Genomic DNA, 19,366 nt, shown 5'->3' on the forward strand with positions numbered 1-19,366 from the left:
TTACAAAATCAGGCTCTGAAAGTCCTCACCGGCAATCCAAATTGTGATTCAAAGACGAGAACGGCGTTACACCTCTTGGATTTCGCGGGTGAACTTCAGCATCAGGCGGGCAGGCCACCATTTCCTTCTGGCCCTTCACCGCACCACTGACCGTGACCGAGTCGAGGGGCAGAGAATTTTACACCTCATTACGGGTTTATAGTTACTTCAGAAGCCTACAGCTAAAGCTGAATGAGAATCATTTCAATGCACTGCACAAGACAAAGTGCCTGCGCAGGAAGGTAGTTATGAAGAAGTGGGACAGCTCCAAAAAACAAATGCTGCTCATCCCCGTGGTTCCTGAGACACGGGCACTGTTAGGTAGTTATTCCGCGCTCACAAAGTTGTCACCCACAGGAGCGGCGGCTCCTGTCGCCCTGACCAGCCCAGCCCAGCCCTGTCCTGCTCGCCGGTCCCCGGGTCGCCGCCGTGCCCACCCCTGGCAGTGCCCCGGCCGGGAGCCGCGGGAGCCGGTCCGCGGAGGCGTCCCACCGCGGCAGCTTTTCTTTCACCAGCTCCCTCATACCCGCCTCTGCTCGCCGCCTCCCCGCGCCGGGACCCGCTGCACCGGGTCCCCGCGGGCTCTCGCCTCCCCCCGCCGCCTCCGCCGCTCCCGGGCGCGGCCCCCCAGCCTCGGCCCTGCCCCCGGGCGCCCCCGCCGAGCTCTGGGCGCAGGGGCGGCGGTGGCATCCGCCGCCGGGAGCGGGGCTGGGCTCGGCGCCGGGAGCAGCGGCGGCTCACGCAGCCGCAGGGAAGAGGAGCCGCCGGGAGCGGCGGCGGGACCGGCCACCGAGCCCAGCGCGGAGGATCGGCACATCCCCGTTCCGCCGGGGGCGGCTCTGCCAACCCCCACCGCCGCCTCCCCGCCTCCCTCCCTCCTCCCTTCCCTCCCCGCCCCTCCGTAGCGACATCCTCGCGAGTTTGCCTGGCTGTCTGTGCCCGTCGCTGGGCACCCGGCGCCGCATCTCCCCCTCCATCAACTCCTGGGAGCCGCCGGCGGAGGGCAGGGACCCGAAGTTGCGGCCAGCCCGGAAAGGGGAAAGTAGCGGCAGCGCAGAAGGGGCCGGAGCCCAGCGCAGCCCAGCCCGGCCCAGCCGAGCGGGGCCGGCGCGGCGGCCGCCACTCGCAGCCCCCGGCCGGGGCTTGCCCCGCGCCCCGGGCCGCGCCGGTCGGGGCCGAGCCCCGCGGGAGCCGCCCGGGACCCGCCGCGGTAAGACGGGGTTGCGCCTGGAGGGCGCCGGGAGCGAGAGGCCGGCGGTGCCCGGTCGGGGCGGGGAGCGCGGGGCGCGCCCGCGGGGCCGCGCCGAAACTTGTGCAAGTTGTGCGGCCCCGGGGCGGGCGCGGAGGCGGCGGCGGCGGCGGCGGCGGCGGGGGGCGCCCCCTGGTGGCCGCGGGCGGGGGCGCGGGCGGGCTCCGTGCGGGGCCCGCGGGGGCGGGGGCGGCCCGGGGGCGGCCGCCGAGGGTCGGGCTGCCGGGGCTGCCGGGGCTGCCTCCTGCCGCCGTCTTTCGGCGGTACGGCCGCTCGCGTGGTTTGTGTACGCGTATAGTCTTTCGTTTTGTTTTTAATTTGAGCGTTTAATTTTGTTTTTAATTTTGGTGGCGTGCGGTCAGATTTATTTTCTCGGGTAGCTCCTGGTAGCATAACGGCAAAAGATGCCCTGAGACGTCTTGTTCACGCAGGAAAAGGTGAATCCGAATTGCTCTTATGCCAAGGATGAATTTTGTGGAACTTCGAAAATGCTATTTTTTATTTATTTATTTATTTATTAATTTCTGGAAAAGGAAAGGTGAATTAACTCATCTTTCTTAGAAAGGTAGCGGCACTTCGCTAGTCAAAGTACTTCAAATATGTTCCGACACCTGCACAGCTTCAGAGAACTTTTGTTTCTGTTTTCACAGAAAGAACCAACATGCAAAGTGGAAGGAAACCTGAAACTGCTCTTTTGACAAGGAAGTATTGGCTTTCTGCCTTTTCACATGTTTTCCTTTTGCATCATAATGGAAAGAGAAGGATTTTTTGAATCATTGAGGCCAAATTTGGGCATCACTAGCTGAAGATAAGATGAAAGAAGACTTGAAAATATGTCAGTACTCTGTGACTGTTAATTCAGATGCACTTTTCACAAACAGAGAAGAATAGTGGTTAAAAGCGCTGCAGTTTCATCAAAAGGATCTAATGGAGGATCTATGTTGATTTTTTCTATTATTGTTTTCCTTCTTGCCCCTCCATGAATCCCAAAAGAGAAAGATGGAAAGAATGTGTATGGAAATTGAGATAAAGCGAAAACTGAAGACAGTAATTTCAGTTTTGGAGTCTGTTTTCCAAGTGCTGTAAATGCCCTATTTTATCAAATATAACACACTGTTTTGAATAAATTGTATCATTTTTTGACCAGTGGGGTTTTTGTCAATTCTAAAAGTGGAATCTGACCTGATTGAAAGCTTTTTAAAAAAGCGAACCTATGACTCTGATCCCTTTTTTCAGGTTAAGTTTTTCAAGTTATCAAGAGATAGTGTTTCACTCTGTACTGTGCATTGTTGACCTGTGTTTTATATTCATATCTTAGAGATATTATTTTTAACCTGATTTTAGTGTTTATGTTGTATTGTGTTTGAGAAAAGTGTGAACAGACAAGGCACCTGAGATTTAAGTTTTCAAGAGCCTTGACATTTCAATGTTGTATCTCAGATTGCGAGTAGTCTGAGCCTCTCTTATAATGCACAGTGTACGCTAAATCTTTTATCTTAAAAATATGCCTTAAGATATTAGAGTTTTTACTAACTGGATGAAATTTTGATATCTGGACATTGTGTTTTGTAAGGAAATGCATGTCTGGGGAAGAGGAGCTGCCTAATGGATCATGGCTCTGATGTTCGCGGGGCATACTTTATTTCTAGCATTAATGATGTTTGATGTCTTCGCTTTTGAAGAATCTGTAAGCAATTACTCTGATTGGGTGACTTTCATAGAAAATGTAGATCAATATGAAAAACAGCAACTTGAAGGCCTTAGTGCTGAGCAGAAGCTGAAAAAAACAGTCCTTCATCCAAGCTTGTATTTCGACGCTCAAGATGTTCAAGCACTGAGGCAGAAGGCTCACACAAGCCATTTGCATCTCTTTAGAGTCATCAGAAGTGCCGTGATGGTTATGCTCTCCAACCCTTTATACTATCTACCTCCACCCAAGTACGCTGATTTTGCTGCGAAGTGGAATGAGATTTATGGTAACAATCTGCCACCTCTAGCATTTTATTGTTTGCTGTGCCCCGAAGATAAAGCTGCATTTGATTTTGCCATAGAATATATGGATAGAATGGCTGGCTACAAAAACTGGTTGGTTGACAATGCACCTGGAGATGAAGTGCCACTTGGTCACTCTCTAACAGGATTTGCCACTGCTTTTGACTTCTTGTATAATTCACTGGAAAATGAGAGAAGACAAAAATATCTGGAGAAGATATGGTCTGTAAGCGAGGAAATGTATGAGTACTCCAAGGTTCGTTCCTGGGGAAAGCAGCTTCTCCATAATCACCAGGCAACCAATATGCTTGCTTTGCTTATTGGGGCTTTGGTTGCAGGAGTGGACAAAGGATCTCGGGCAAATATTTGGAAACACACTGTTGTTGATGTGATGGAGAAAACCATGTTTCTGCTCAATCATATTGTAGATGGGTCTCTAGATGAAGGAGTAGCTTATGGGAGTTACACAGCCAAGTCAGTAACCCAGTATGTTTTCCTGGCCCAGCGCCACTTTGGTATTAACAACTTGGAGAATAACTGGCTCAAAATGCACTTTTGGTTTTACTATGCCACCCTGTTACCAGGCTTTCAGAGGACTGTGGGCGTAGCGGATTCTAATTACAACTGGTTTTATGGTCCTGAGAGCCAACTGGTTTTCTTGGATAAGTTTATAATGAAGAATGGAGCCGGCAACTGGCTGGCACAACAGATTAGAAAACACAGACCCAAAGATGGGCCAATGGTGCCATCCACTGCACAGAGGTGGAGCACATTACATACTGAATTTATATGGTATGCTGCTGAAATCACTCCTCAGCCTCCTCCTGACTATGGTACTGCTAAAATGCATGTGTTTCCTAACTGGGGAGTTGTTACTTACGGGGCTGGATTGCCAAACACTCAGACAAACACCTTTGTGTCCTTTAAGTCTGGAAAACTCGGTGGACGTGCTGTCTATGATATCGTTCACTTTCAACCCTATGCCTGGATTGATGGGTGGAGAAGTTTCAATCCAGGACATGAACATCCTGATCAGAACTCTTTCACTTTTGCTCCCAATGGACAGGTGTTTGTATCTGAGGCTCTTTATGGACCTAAACTCAGCCATCTAAACAATGTCTTGGTCTTTGCTCCATCTCCTACTAGCCAGTGCAACCAACCTTGGGAAGGACAGCTTGGTGAATGTGCCCAGTGGCTGAAGTGGATTGGTGATGAGGTTGGAGACTCAACTGGAGAAATTATAACAGCCTCCCAGGCTGGAGACATGATGTTTGTGAGTGGTGAGGCAGTATCTGCTTACACATCAGCAATGAAACTGAAAAGCGTATATCGCGTTTTGCTGCTCTTAAATTCTCAGACACTGTTAGTAGTAGACCATATTGAGAAGGAGGAAGACTCTCCTGTTAATTCTGTCAGTGCCTTTTTTCATAATCTTGACATTGATTTTAAGTACATACCCTATAAGTTTAAGAACAAGTACAATGGAGCTATGATGGATGTGTGGGATGCCCACTACAAGATGTTTTGGTTTGATCATCGTGGGAGTAGCCCTGTTGCTAGGATACAGGAGGCTGAACAAGCAGCTGAATTCAAAAAGCGATGGACCCAGTTTGTAAATGTTACCTTTCCAATGAAAAATACACTTACAAGGATTGTTTACCTTTTCTATGGCCCGTATGTCAATGTTTCTGACTGTAGACTCATAGATAATGCAAAATCTGGATTTCAGATTTCACTCAGTGTCAACCACACCGAAAATACCATCTCTGTTGTGACAGAGTATCAGAATTTAAAGGCAAGGTTCGATTACTTGGGATTTGGTGGTTTTGCCAAAGTAATTCATGAAAATAAAGTGACCAAGTTTGGTGTCGGTACTGAACCTGTGAAAAAAGAGATAAAAAATAATAGAGTGGTTTTCCCATTTGGATTCAAAGTGAACATAATCGCAGGGTTAATTTTGGGTGTCAGTTTGGTCATATTGGCTTTTCAGTGGCGATTTTACATATCCTTTGGTAAAATGTTGCGTTGGATTCTGCTACTGGTTGTCACACTGTGGCTTATTGAATTGGTGGATGTGTGGAGCATGTGTACTCAGCCCCTCTGTGCAAAATGGAGCAGTGACATGGTAAGGCTAGAACATGATAAAGGCAATAAAGCCAAACAATTAGAAGGAAACCCCGTTGTTTTGCCAGATGTTATCATTACTTCACTTCCCACTTCTGGTGCAGAAATTTTAAAACAGCTGTTTTTCAATACCAGTGACTTTTTATACATTAGAATACCTACACCCTATCTTGAAATTCCCGAGACTGAATTTGAAATTGATTCCTTTGTAGATCCATGTGAATGGAAGGTTTCTGATGTTCAGAGTGGTAATTTTCGTCTTATCCAAGGGTGGCTCCAGTCTCTAGTTCGAGATACAAAGTTGCATTTACAAAACATTCATTTGTATGAAGCTAGCAGAAGTAAAATTGCTCAGCATTCTGCATTAAGCAAGGACAAAAAGAAAAGATCCAGAAAGAGAGAATCCCTGTCAGAGCAAAGAAGCAGGGCAAGAGGGAGTCAAGAAAAAGATGCTGAATATATCAGGGAACTGAGAAGACATCTCATCTATTATCCTAATGCACGACCTGTACTTAGTTTAAGCAGTGGGAGCTGGACATTAAAGCTTCCCTTCTTTCAGGAAATCCTAGGACCATCAATGAAAGCTTTATATGTAGTGAGGGACCCACGGGCATGGGTCTATTCAATGTTGTACAAAAATAAGCCAAGCCTTTACTCCTTGAAAAATGTTCCACAACACTTGGCTGCGATGTTTAAAGGGGAGAATGGTAAAGAAAAATGTAGTTTAAATGAAGGCTATGCCTCCGAATATGAACCACTGAGAAAAGAATTTTCAAATTCTAATTCAAATCCTATTTCGGTGTTGTCCTATTTATGGCTAGCAAACACAGCAGCAGCAATGAGAATAAATGGGGACTTACTCCCAACAAATTATCAGCTGATCAAGTTTGAAGATATTGTGAACTTTCCTCAGAAGACGGCTGAAACAATTTTTGCCTTTCTTGGTATTCCTCTTCCTCCTGCTAGCTTAAACCAAATATTATTTGCCACCTCCACCAGTCTTTTCTATCTTCCTTATGAAGGGGAAATTTCACCAAGTAGCATTCATGCCTGGAAAAAAAACATGCCACGTGAAGAGATTAGACAAATTGAGGATATCTGTTATTCACTGATGGACCACTTAGGATACCCAAAGTTTATAGAATAAATGCTGCTGGTCAGCAGAAATTTGCACTAATGATCTCTGACTCCCAATTTGTGGATAAATACTATAGAAGTTTGTTTATTCTTGTAAAATGTGTACAGTCTACTACTTTCAGAGAGATTATTTTAAGAAAAAAGTAACTGTTCTTGAAACTGTGGAGGATTTTTTGTTTGTTTTGTTTTGATTTGTTTTTCTTTAAAAAGAAATCGTAACTACTTTTGCTGCCTTTCAAAAAAAACTGTGTGAACCTTTGCAGAACTACCATCTGGGGCCTCTATAGCTCAGGGGATTAGTAATAGAACAGAGAGCTTTTCACCTCCAGCTCACCAGTCTGATTCCAGCCCAAGTGGTTAGTACCTGAAAGTACTTATCATTTTATGATTGTATGATGGCTTATATGAAATTATACTTGTTAAACTGGTCTTGTTCCCAGTGGTGATAATTGGCACCCTTGGATGGGTTTACTGAAGCATTCTGTCTGTGTCTCACTGGTCACTATAGTGGTGCAAAATAAACATAAGCTAAGATTTAAGGTTGTTCAGCATCCCTTCAGCAGGAGGAAACAGAACATTTGAGTAAATCTAGTTCCTTATTTACAGACTGAGCAGAGAGACCTGGGATTGAAATTGATGTGGATATGAAATCTCATTGTAGGATATGGTTCCTTCAGCTCAGGGATGTGGTGCTTAAACTGGGTTTTGAAGTTTGATGAAAGAGAAGACTTAATTCTCTATGCCTGATAATGTGGTACCCTTTGTGAGACTGAAGTAAACTATCTGGAGAAAAAGAAATGGGACAAAATCTAAGAAACTAGCAAGATTCCCCAAATGAGCAGTTAAATTTGGAGAAGATTTTGTGTAGTTTTGACCTGGCTCAACATAACCTAATTTTGAAGGTTATTAACATATTGGCTTCTTGCACTGCTTTTTCCTGAACCTCTTGTCTGAGAGGTTCTGCATAGATTTTCTCTTTTCAAGTGAGACTCTTCCATCCTTCTTTGTTGTAACACGTTTCTCTGGTGATTCTTGTGCGTAATTTCCCTGGGACCAGTGCAAATATTTGATGTCATTGGCCATGGCTTATTGCTGATGTTTGCATAAAATGACTGTCTGAGATTTAGAAGACCTCAGATAAACCTGTAGGTCTGTGTTGCTGAGGGATGTTTTGCTTGTCTGTATGATGAATTTCTGAAGGACAGCCATTGCTAACCTCAGGTCTTCTTTCAGCAAGGGGAGAGATCTGAAAATCACCTGTCCCTAAGCCACCTCACATTTGAGTGATGTTTCCCTGCAGTAAACTATTTCCAAAGTTGTCTGATTTTTATAATGATTGGTGTTTCTTTAACATGATGCTGTACTATGATTTAGGTTTGGAAACAAATAGGCCTGATAGGATAGACATGTATTTGTCACAGCTTATTTTCTTCTTGAGTCACACTCTTTGTTTCGCATGTCCATTAAGAAAAAAAATTCCCATTTCCCAGTTTAACTTGCTCAGTATTCCCTGGAAATGCATGCATATTGTAAATGTCTGCAGATGTGTAAATCAGATCACAAAGAGACATCTATTTCCTTTACCGTTTGTTTTTCATTACAAATGGAATTGTCCTGAAATATGCTTCTGTTTGTGGGAGCTGGAATCTGAGCTTTGGCTTATTGTATTGAAATATGCGTGCAAGTGCTGTTTATTTGGGTGGTAAACATTAGGCAATGTCAAAGTGCGGTGAGTTTCTTCGTACAGATTACAGGTCCCCTTGCTAATTTTTAGTGTATAGAAGTTCTTGTCTTTTCTTCTAATCTTAGAATTATGTCCCTGTCTTACTCCACTGTTTTGTCCCTCCCATAGGTACATTTCACATCCTTTGGAGCACATTGGGATATTTCGTTACGACCTAGATAAAAATAGCTCTTTCTCAGGCAGTCATTAATATGTGAAAAGAGGTCTCTACCATGATAAAGCTATTGATAATTTGTGGTCTCACTTACAATAACTTACCTGTCCTTTACTAGAGGTAGTTGTATTTTCCCCTTCAGACCTGTGTTTCACCCTTGGCTAGGTGGAGTACCATGTTAAAAGAAATATTAAACAGGTAAATATACATTGATATTTTAGTGAAATAAGTATCATTCTCTCGAATTGACTTCTCTCTGAAGCCATTTTTGATTGTATGTTAAAAAAAAAAGGACTGATGTCTGTTCAGTTTGTACTTGATAGAATAAATTTCAGCATTCACCTTCTATTTCCACAATTTACACTCTAAACCAGAACAAATAAAAAGGCTTTGCTCTCTCAGATGTTTTAGGGCAACTGAAGGTAAGATTTGTGGGTATACAGAGTTATTCTCTTGTCATTGGAATCCAGAGGAGGAATGGTCACCACATAGACACAGACATTAACCTCCCCTTTCTCCATATAGTAGTGTTTAAGACTGTCAGTAAACTTTGAGAATTGTTTGACCTTTTTGAAAAGCATGCCTGTTTAGGTACATTGTATTGAAAAGTGTTCTGCTTATGAAAACTAGTCTCAGTACTTTATCTTAACTTTGCTTCCTTTTTCTACTTCTGTTAAATGTTGATACTTATTTGTACTGTATTGTGGTTTGAATTGTCCAATTATGACACAGCTAAGATTTTGATGTATTTTTTTAAAAAGGCAGGCTTAATTTAAATACTTATCTCTGAATCATATTTGGAAGCATAAGAAAAATAAACACCAAGGAAAATATGTCAGTTATTTACTTGCTTTGTAACTAAGTGACATTGGCCCTGGGGAGACGCACATAGGTCTTGGCATTCAGAGTTCTATCAAATAGCTTAAATCTATAGTCTCTGAGCACATCTAAATGCCTCTATTGCTCCCAATAGGCTTTTGCTAGAGCAACATCTGTGTAGATGAGCCACAGTATCATGGTCAGATTTGTCCCTTTCACCCTCTTAACACACAGTTGGCATGCAGTCCTCATCAAATTTATGTTTGAACAGTTAATTTGCCAGATCTTGAGTTTAATTTCTGTACAAGATCCTCAATTATGTAAAATATATAGCACAACTCATGGTGTAATACCATTCTGATGTGTTAAAATGGAATTTAAACAAAAAATTCTTTTCCAGTTCTATAAAGTTTTTGTTAACTGATTTGTAAAGCTGCAGTCATGGGTCGGAATTTTTTTTATTTGTTTCACTTGCTGTTGAACAAATGGTATGACTACTAGCAGACTTCTGTCTATCCTACAGTCAGTTATTTCCATTATTAGAGACACTATTTATTTGATGAACATAAACATACATTAACTGGAATATAATACTGCATTTCCTAAAAACATTTAAAGTGTAAAGTTCAAGACTAAGGACGAAAACATGTGATCTCAATATTTCTATAAGTTAAAAAAGTTACCCCTTTTGCAAGTGGCCCATATGCTGGGTTCCATATGTTGTAATGTTTTGTAATTAGAAACTGTGATATTTCTTTAGGTGACTTAGTAATTTATCAAAATTATTTCTTTTTATTTACACAAATTTTCTTCAAGAGGATGAGTACTGGATCCTAACAGTTCTGTGATCAGAGCAACATAAGCTTTCATTCCTTTCTCTAGACTCCCCTTTAGCTTCGGTTCAGACTGAAACCTTCGTTTAAATTGCATAATGGATGGGCTGTCTTCCAAGTGAAGAGTCTGTCTGGAGACACAGTCTCAAATTCCATATTTCCATATTGTGGAATATTATTGATTCTGAATTATGAGTCAAAACTGTAAATTGAGAGCTGCTCAGATTTGGAACATAAGTGGAATTATACCATGCTGATCTCAGTTAAAGTTGTGCTATCGATTTCAACAGGAACAAAATACTATCATCTACTGTCATCAGACTATTATCAACTAGTTAGCTTGACTATTCCAAAACAGAAGAAATTAAAGGAAGTAAATATCTCAAATGATCATGAAAGATTACCATTCTTGTTATTTGATGACAAAAGGAAATGTATTTTAATAATGTAAAAAAATAAAATTTCTCTATATTCTAATCAAAACTACCTGTAGGCTGTCTGATAAATTTATACGCTTACAAAAGGAGGTGTAGAAACAAACAGATAATCAAAATAATCTACAAAGTACAATTTTCAAATGTTAGGACTTTGATTTTCTTCAGTGAAATTTGCTGATATATGATCAACACTATTCTCATAAAGGATGTGGATGGGTAATCTCATGCTGTCTCAGAAAATACTTAATAATGGGAAAGTGCTATTTCATGTTGCTGAAATGATACTGTTTTAAATTAAACTATACATCTTTTGAGCTGACAATATGCTGAGAGTTATATGTGATGGAGGAAAACAAGGACAGTCTGATTTCATTCACAGTTGTCTATAAGAGAATAATTTCTGAAAGGCTCTAAATTTATGCTGGTATAAATTCAACACTTTGTTTACTGCCTTTACTGAGAAAGATATTGTGGAGTTTATGAACATGACCTGAAATAATCTATTTCATATTAGGTAATTTAACTTTCATACCTAAATAAGGAGTTTTGTCACCCTAGAATCAATGGAAAGCGCATGCTGCCTTCAAAGGTAAATCAGATATTGCTTCCCTCTTTTTAAATACTCAAAAGCCAAGAGTGATGGAACTCTTACTTTAGATGCCCACTGACAGATTTCAAATGAAGTAGGGTGAATCTAGATTTATATGTGTATGGTCTTACATGTAAGTAGATTTCTGTGTCTGAGCAGTTCCAGTGCATACACTGTCCAAACAAAATTTTGTGAAACATCCTGCATAAAATAAAGCTGTTGTTAGTAAAATAATATATTTGTGTTATTCTTTTTTTTTTCCCAAAAATTATTTCACCACTTAGGATATCACAAAACTTTGTGATATGGTCAAGTGTATGTATTTAAAATTAAAAAATACATCTGTTTTTGTTTGTTTTGAATATGGAAACCACTGTTACTTTTCAGAAAGTATTGATAGCAAGACCTGATTTGTCTGCCCTTGGATCCACAGTAAGTACATTTGGTGTTAAGTAAAAGACCACAAAATAGCTATATTCCTAGAACAGAAAGGGTGATTTCCCATTCAGTTCTTGGGACAGCTGGTTCAATCCATAATTTTGAAGTCTCTTAGTCTATAAACATGTTAGCTATATGCAAACTGTGTATTTAGAATAGTGCCTCTTCTAGTTCCTGAACTACACCCTGGAATTTTTTCAGAGACTGATAGTTGGCACAGAGAATATTCTTAAATTTAAGTGTAGGTAAGCAAGTTGCAGTGACCATGAATGTTCTCTAGTGTGTTTAATTTATTTGTTTTTAAGACTCATAATCAAGATGACTGGAATAACTGAAGCCCTCTGGATCTCTTTTGCTGAATGTGGGCTGGCACAGACAGCATCTGTCAGATCCAGAGGCACACGTAGTTCAGCATCCTTATTGCTGCAAAGATCTATAACCAATAGATGCAGGTGCATCTCAGTTGCATGTAGTGTTCTGCAGCAGAGTTTTGCAGGTTTAACTGATTTTTTTTGTTTATTTAATTTAGAAGAGTATGCTTGGGATATACCTTAAACATAGCAAGAATAAGACCTGATTTTATCTCTCCTGTGAACTACAGGATGTTGTAAAGCAAAAGTTGGCATGTTTTTAAGTCTTTTTTTATGTGATATTTAATTGTGAAATAGGTTTACTGTTGGGTTTTGGTTTTTTGGGTTTTGGTGGTTTTTTTCTGTTTTGGTTTTGGGGTTTTTTGTTTGTTTGTTGTGTGTGATTTTGGTTTTCTTTTTCTGGAGAGTGTTAGCCCTGTGTTGCCCCTGTTAGTGACTGCTGAATGATTGTGCAGCATGTGCTTTTGCTTTTTAGGTCATCCTAGGTCATGTCACTGTACTCTCACAGGTAAATTTTTTTTGACCTTCTGATTCTTGAACCCAGCTTTGGCGTTTGAGAGAGTTGCATGGAAAATACCCATTATGATAGGAACAGCAAGGTGTGTTGTAAAAAAATGCTGCTGTCTATTGCAAATTCTTTGACACTGTTTATCTCCAGCTGTTTTCTGAAAGGTTGTTCACAGGGAATAAATGCTATGTACAAAACTGAGAGGAAACTAATACCAGGAGCATGATAAAAGGTGGACTGTCAGAGATAATTAATGCATACTTGTATCTGTGAAATCCAGTATTATTTTCCTTCTTAATTGCTTTTCTAAGAGAGCAATTGCTTACATTTTCTTTGGACTTTTTTTAAAACCTTTTTGTGTTTTCTTCCTCCAGCTTGCCTTGAAATAGACTTTTTTCCCATGTTTTCTGAAATCTTAGTTTGAAATGTTAATTTTGTTACTTTTTGAACCTTCTTCTATGTTTCAGGAGCTTCGAGTCTGTTCTCTTCATAAATTACATCCTACAGCTGCCACTTGATTTCAAGGAACATAATCTCAGGGGTGGTGAGGACTAGGATAGGTACACAGAAATGAACTGAGAAACAGGAGAAACAAAACATTCAACTACTGAGGAGAACAGACTTTAAAATGTGTGTTAGAATATTTAGGTCTTAATGAGCTGACATGTCATGCACTGTGAATGCCTGAATAACAGACTTTATTATTCACTTTAACAGATCAGCTGAACATTGTTTCAAAATACCAAATGAGTACTGATGGAACTAGAAGTTAAAAGGAAGTTTGCTTTGTATTTATTTTGGTTTTTTTTCCTTCAAAGCAGTGTTATTCTTTTGTATTCCCAAGCTGTGTTAATTTGTAACAGGATAACTATTAACCAATGTAGCTGTATAACACAATTGTTGGCAGCAAAGGATGCTTTTCAATTATAGAATGCAGCTTTGCCTGCTGGGTATAGATTCAATATTGATGATTTCTCAACTGCCAGCATCCTTTGGTGACATTTGAAAGAAAGGTTTACTTCTGCAATAATAAATTTTTCATGTTAAAGAATGAACTGCATTGTTGCTGAGCAAAATAGAGGTGATATGAAAACTTGTGTATTATAGACATAATGCTATCAGTTAGTCATACTTTTAAAAGTATGAGTGTAGCCCTCATCTATTCCTCAACCTAATTACTAACCTTTATAACACTCTTTAATAGCAGGCTAGGCTAAGATGAATTTTCTTCTATTTGCTGAAAGAAAAGAGCAAGCCTACGTGAAAATACCCTGGCTTTGTTGATATACTAGGAATTTTTTAAGTTGCTGTTACGTGAATGTATGTCTGTACCTCTAAATCCCTCCAGGGTACATTAGCAAATAATACATAATGAATGTTCCTGTTGATTTCAGTGAGTAGGAATTTACTTATTTGTATTCCATTTTTCTCTGATAATAGCCACGCCTTAATACCCTTAATACATGAAGTGAATAGAATGATTAGTAAAGAGCCAGGCTGGACAATATACAAAGGTTTCTGGTTTTCATTGTTCACAGTTTGTTAGAAGTGTTTGCCAGCAATCTGCTTCATCTGCATTTAGCTCAGTTTGCTCTGCATAGCAACAGACTCATAACACCCTTTGAAGAATCTCCCTTGAGAAGTTTAGAAGTTAAAGGTACAGTTTTAAACAGCTAATGTATATATCATTGCTTTACTGCCTCTTAAATTAATATAGGTGACATTTTCTTTTTGATTTAAAGGTGCAGGCAAAATGAAAAGAAAAAAAATTACATTTCCTTGGAAGTTAAATGTAAATATATCATTTATAAAAAAAAGATGGTTAGATGTTATTCAAGTTTAGAAAAAATCTATAGGGTCAGGTTAGAAAAACTACTATTAAATGTGTTGTTAAGTTATTACTTCTTGTGCTCTATAATGTATCCTGCAAAACAGGTACAAATATGACCAATTTGCTTTTGTTGGATTTCTGAAACAGAATCAGCTAGATACACAGTTTTTAACTGAAAGCAGATGCAATAACCTCATGAAAAGGTGATTTTAACCTCATTTAGATACCTTGCAGTTACTTTTGTGCTTAGTGACTTTTATTTTGTGTTTTCAATGAACACTTAGTAACTCCATTTTAATTTAATTTTTTGTTACTATTAGAGATGTATTATTTATAGTGGGAGAAATTGTCCATAACTTTTAAGATCTCGTAGTCTAAATGGTAAATTTCTGTTAGCATCTATATTTTAGTGACTAAAATTCAGTAACTTATATAGGGTTTATAGAGGATTCTGTGGGTGTGATGGAAGTTGAATTTAAATAGCTCAAATCTCAATCTACTTCCATGAACCACTTGCAATTTATCCTTAAACATAATAATTTGCAGTATAGTCATAGAATCATTTAGGTTGGAAAAGACCCTTAAGATCATCAAGGCCAACCCAGCACTGCCAAGTCCACCATTAAACCATGTCCCCAAGTGCCATGCTCTCACATTTTTTAAATACCTCCACGAATTGTGACTCAAGCTCTTCCCTAGACAGGCCGCTCCAATGCTTGACAATCGCTTTGGTGAAGAAATTTTTGCTCATATCCTTACCTGACACAACTTGAGGCCATTTCTTCTTGTTCTATCATTTGTTATTTGGGAGAAGTGACTGACCCCACCTCGCTACAAGCTCCGTTCACATAGTTATAGAGTTATGATAAAATTCACCCTCAGCCTTTTTTTCTTCAAACTAAACAACCCCAGCTCCCTCAGCTGCTTCTCCTCAGACTTGTGCTCCAGGCCCTTCACCAGCTTCATTGCCCTTCTTTGGATACACTCCAGCACCTCAATGTTTTTCTTGTAGTGAGGGACTTTTGTCTAAAATCAAGTACAGTCTAGCGTAGTATAAATGTTGTGCATGCATATCGCCCAGTTCCTAAAATTCTGCTAATTTTGGGAAAGAGTCAAAATGCTAGAAATCAAGCAATGTCAATAGTGTTGAACTAAGTCGTACACAGAAAATATATGCAGTGAAGTGCACAAAGATTTGAAGGTGATGAAGGCTCTCAGCAAATACAATAATTTTTTTTTGAATTTAGAACTTAAAACAGGCTCTGATATAGGAAGCTTACTGGGAAATGTTTAGTTTGTGGCTTGCTTTCCTTGCAAATCAAGAACTTCTATTTTTTTCTTAGTGTGGCATTTTAGCTGAAAGTTTTCTGAGACTGATCGTCCTATGTTCCTCTTTTTGATTCTGTAGTTTCACTATAAGACTTCTATTTATCTGTTTTAGAAAGATGCATTTGTTTATCAAGAGTAAATTTGATGAACTGTTTCATTATATTTTCTTTCTGTTGCTTTAAAAATAGAAATCGTACTTGCAGGCATTTTGTGTAGGAATCCATCAGAATTTCTTAAAGTCACAAATTAGAGAAAGTAGTCAGAATATAACTGTGGTTGCAAACTCCAACAGACACTTCAGAATGTCATCTTATACCAACAAAAAGAATTTAACCTTATTTTCTCTGATGCAGCTTTATTACTATAGTTGTATACACCTTTTTTATTTAAAATAAGAAAAAAAATACCTTCATCCAAAAAAATACAGATTGTTCACAGTTGTAATCATTATTATTGTGAATAACTCCTAGCTGGAATTCTGTGGTAAACCAAATCTGCAGTATCTTTTGCACCCTTCATGAATTCAACTGCGACAGAATTGCCAGCAGCTTAATAGGTTTCTTGCTCTGAGGCAAATCTGTTCATAGCACTGAAAACACTGGCAAACACATAAAGGAAAATTAATTTAACCATATTTTATCATATTTTATTCTTGTAGATCTTATTTACAAGTGAAGTTTGAATACTCTGCTTTTATTTTGCTATAAAAATTCACTCATCTAAGTAAGTTCACCTGTAAATTTTGCTAGCTGTACCTCTCCAAAATTTGGAGGGAGACAAAATTTACTGAAAGAAGAAAAGACTAGCCCTATTAGAAATCTAAGTTTGTTTAATTGACTAGAGAGTGTTGAATTTAAATAAACAAATGTTAAACTATTTTAAATGTTTTTAGCAAATGACATGTACTGGTTACATGTCTTTTGACTTTGAGTTACGGGTGTACTTCTCCAAAAAGAAATCCTCAGTGATACCTCAAATCTCTGTCATTGTAATTCTGTTAAATAGAAACATTTCCTGGGTGATGGACATTCTAGAGATCCTGCAGAGAGTGCTAATGTATTTTAAATTAGCACATCGTATTAAACATTACCTCTGGACTCAAGAGCACTCCTTATGTTCTGCACTCAGTACCCACAGAGACTATATGTTACAACAATGGACCATTCAATTCTTACTGCAAAAGGATTGTAAAAGTAGCCTAAGATCTTTACCCGGCAGATTAGTATATCAAAAATAGTTGGTTTTCATATCAGAATGAGAACTCTGACTCTTGAACTATGAATACCAAGGCACAACATCACTTCTCATCCTACTGTTATGTGATCATCTTTTTAGGACAATATAATAGGATGTTCTTTGATGTCCTGATACCAACACAAAAGCTATGTCAAGAAGAAAAAATAGTAGTTTTAATCAATATGTAGCAATATCTCTTGCCTGAATGTATATAGAATCACATTTTTTGGGGGTATGTATTTCTAACTGAGGTCAGTATCTGCTGGCACTAGAAAAACATGATGATATGCTAGCTCATATTATGCATTGACAGAAGTAGCCATCAATACAGGATAGGTTATAGCCTAGAATTTTTAATTTTTGCAGTTTAGTATTGCCAAAAATACACTGTAAATAGAATATTTTTATTGTGCTCAAAGGGCATACTCTAAGCTGTGGAAAGAATGATCTCTTTTTTCATCAGAAGGCTTAGCAGATTTTTTTTTTTTTTTTTGCTATGTCTTTCACTGCTGCCAGCACAGCAGAGAAAAGGACATAACTGGAGGAGAAGATACATGCCAGAATGTCCCTGCCATGTGATGGCCCTCAGGAGTGTCACCTTTGCTGTGCAGCCACAAGTATAGACTAGAAGCCTATTGCTTCTTCCTAACTTGTGGATAAAAATCTTGGAAATCTCTTACTTTTGAGGACCCTACAGACTCAGAAATGAGAAGGCATTTAAAAAAATAACATTTGAAAGTACTTTTGACCTCATGACATATGAGATAATCACACAACTTCCATGACCTTGACTGATGTTCTTAAAAGATTGAAAATGCCCAGATGTGGGATACATAGTCATGTAAAAGAAAAGGTAATTTTCTGGAATGTTAGAAACACAATATTTTAGCTCATCAAACTATAAGTGTATGACACAGCAGAACTCGGGAACAGACAAGTAAGTTGACAGAACTGACTTCTGCACAGCTTCTGGTGCTGGTTCAGATTGATAGCTGTGGCTGGAGTCAGCACAAAGGCTAGACACTGATTCCCATACTGATCAAAACAAATGCTGTCATGTGGCCTCATTCATGTGTCTTAAGGAGGCTGGAGACTCCCTCCCTTAATTTCTTAGGTTGGTGAAAGATTCTATTGTAGATCCTTAATATTTTAGTTCTGAACCATTGAAATATGCCAATGCAAGGCATGGTACGTACAAAGCCAAGTTGAAGGAGTTGGGCTGATAGTGGGGATGAGAGGTGGGAAGCATGTAGTGTGAATGAAAAGGCAGTGGCAGCTTGAGATGAACAACAGGGAGAAAAAGGGGTAAGATCAGAATACTTTGTAGAGGTCTGGACAATCTAGACATCTGCAAGGATGCAAAAATTTGGCATGTTAACAATTGTCTGCTGTAATGTTTGTAATGATAGTAGTCTATGTTAGCTGTTGTGCAATGTGGCTATCATTTCAGGTTTCTGCAAAGGAGAATAGCACAATTGGTTCTGTAAAGAAGCTTCATTTAATTTTATAATTAAGCACTTTTTACAAAAGTGAAAATTACTGGCATCGTATGTGGTTTGTTTAATGACAAATTGGATCTCAGAATGTAACATCTGGAGGGTTAGCTTTGGTTTTAATTTATTTTTTTAAATCACAGATTTACATTAGGAATGGATGCATAAAATATGTATGTCTGTGAACTACTAAAAACAAAACGTTAAGAGTGAGGGATATGAGAGCTTTCTATTACCAAGCATTTCAAATGAAATACTTTAAAACTGGGATGTCATTTGCAAAATCTCTAGGTCTCCTGCTTCAGTGTTATGAAACTAGATTGTAGCAAAACAATTTTATGTAACAAAATCCTATGTCTCATCACTTGTATTCTTTGTTTTCAATTTTTTTTCACATATCTTCTATGCATTGGGGGTTTTATTTATTTTCTGTGAATAAACAGTGAACAACCGTACATGTGTATCCTCAAAATCCAGTCGCTTTACCACTGTAAATTGGCATAGTACCACTGAAGATAATGACGCTGAGCAGGGCTGCAACAGCTGAGGTTAGATAGCCTTTTTTCTGCAGGAGAAATGTAAGTGTGGGGCAGAGACTTCATCTTGATGACAGGGTGGCATAAGATTTGGGAGGTGAGCCAGAAGACAGCTACTGTAAAACTCATCCTGTGCAATGCATTACGTTCCCCCCATATGCCCCTCCTCCTTTCCTTCTGCAGTTGAAGAAGGAGCTCTGTCCACAGCCTGATTACAACCGGGAAAAGAGATCTCTTTAAAGATTTAACCTCTTTTGTTTTCTGTGCGTTGGCTTCTGTTCATTTAGATAAATAAATAAAAGCTCTCATTATTGTTGTGTAATCAGCCTGCAATCAAAAACACAAAGGGAAAATACTGACTGGCACTTGAACTACATTACTACTTTGTTCTCTTACAAGGCAGTATGGCAGTCTCTGCTCTGATATTAAATAAAGAAAGATATTGAATCTTTATCTAAAAGCTGTGCAAGAACTAGCTGGGCACTATTTCTGTGCTTTGGGCACCTG

At 39.4% G+C, this 19,366-nt stretch overlaps 1 protein-coding gene across 3 annotated transcripts; it reads left to right on the forward strand.

The window, feature by feature from the left end:
- The first annotated feature begins 230 nt into the window (after positions 1-230).
- On the forward strand, positions 231-11,348 carry DSEL (dermatan sulfate epimerase like). 3 transcript variants are annotated; one of them, XM_051774439.1, is made up of 2 exons: positions 231-281; positions 1,939-11,348. In XM_051774439.1, the coding sequence occupies exon 2, from the start codon at positions 2,901-2,903 to the stop codon at positions 6,549-6,551; it is 3,651 nt and encodes a 1,216-aa protein (XP_051630399.1). In that variant the 5' UTR covers positions 231-281; positions 1,939-2,900; the 3' UTR covers positions 6,552-11,348. The 3 variants fall into 3 exon arrangements, with proteins under 3 accessions (XP_051630399.1, XP_051630389.1, XP_051630407.1); XM_051774429.1 differs by lacking the exon at positions 231-281 and adding an exon at positions 820-1,249; XM_051774447.1 differs by lacking the exon at positions 231-281 and adding an exon at positions 1,516-1,853.
- The last annotated feature ends 8,018 nt before the right edge of the window (positions 11,349-19,366 follow it).

This window comes from Manacus candei, unplaced genomic scaffold (genome assembly GCF_025592945.1).
Source record: "Manacus candei isolate 608988 ecotype Guabito, Panama unplaced genomic scaffold, ASM2559294v1 h1tg000008l, whole genome shotgun sequence".
Taxonomy (NCBI): domain Eukaryota; kingdom Metazoa; phylum Chordata; class Aves; order Passeriformes; family Pipridae; genus Manacus; species Manacus candei.

Coding starts and splice junctions, on each gene's coding strand:
- DSEL (XM_051774439.1), top strand. CDS start 2,901: ATGGCTCTGATGTTCGCGGGGCATACTTTATTTCTAGCATTAATGATG.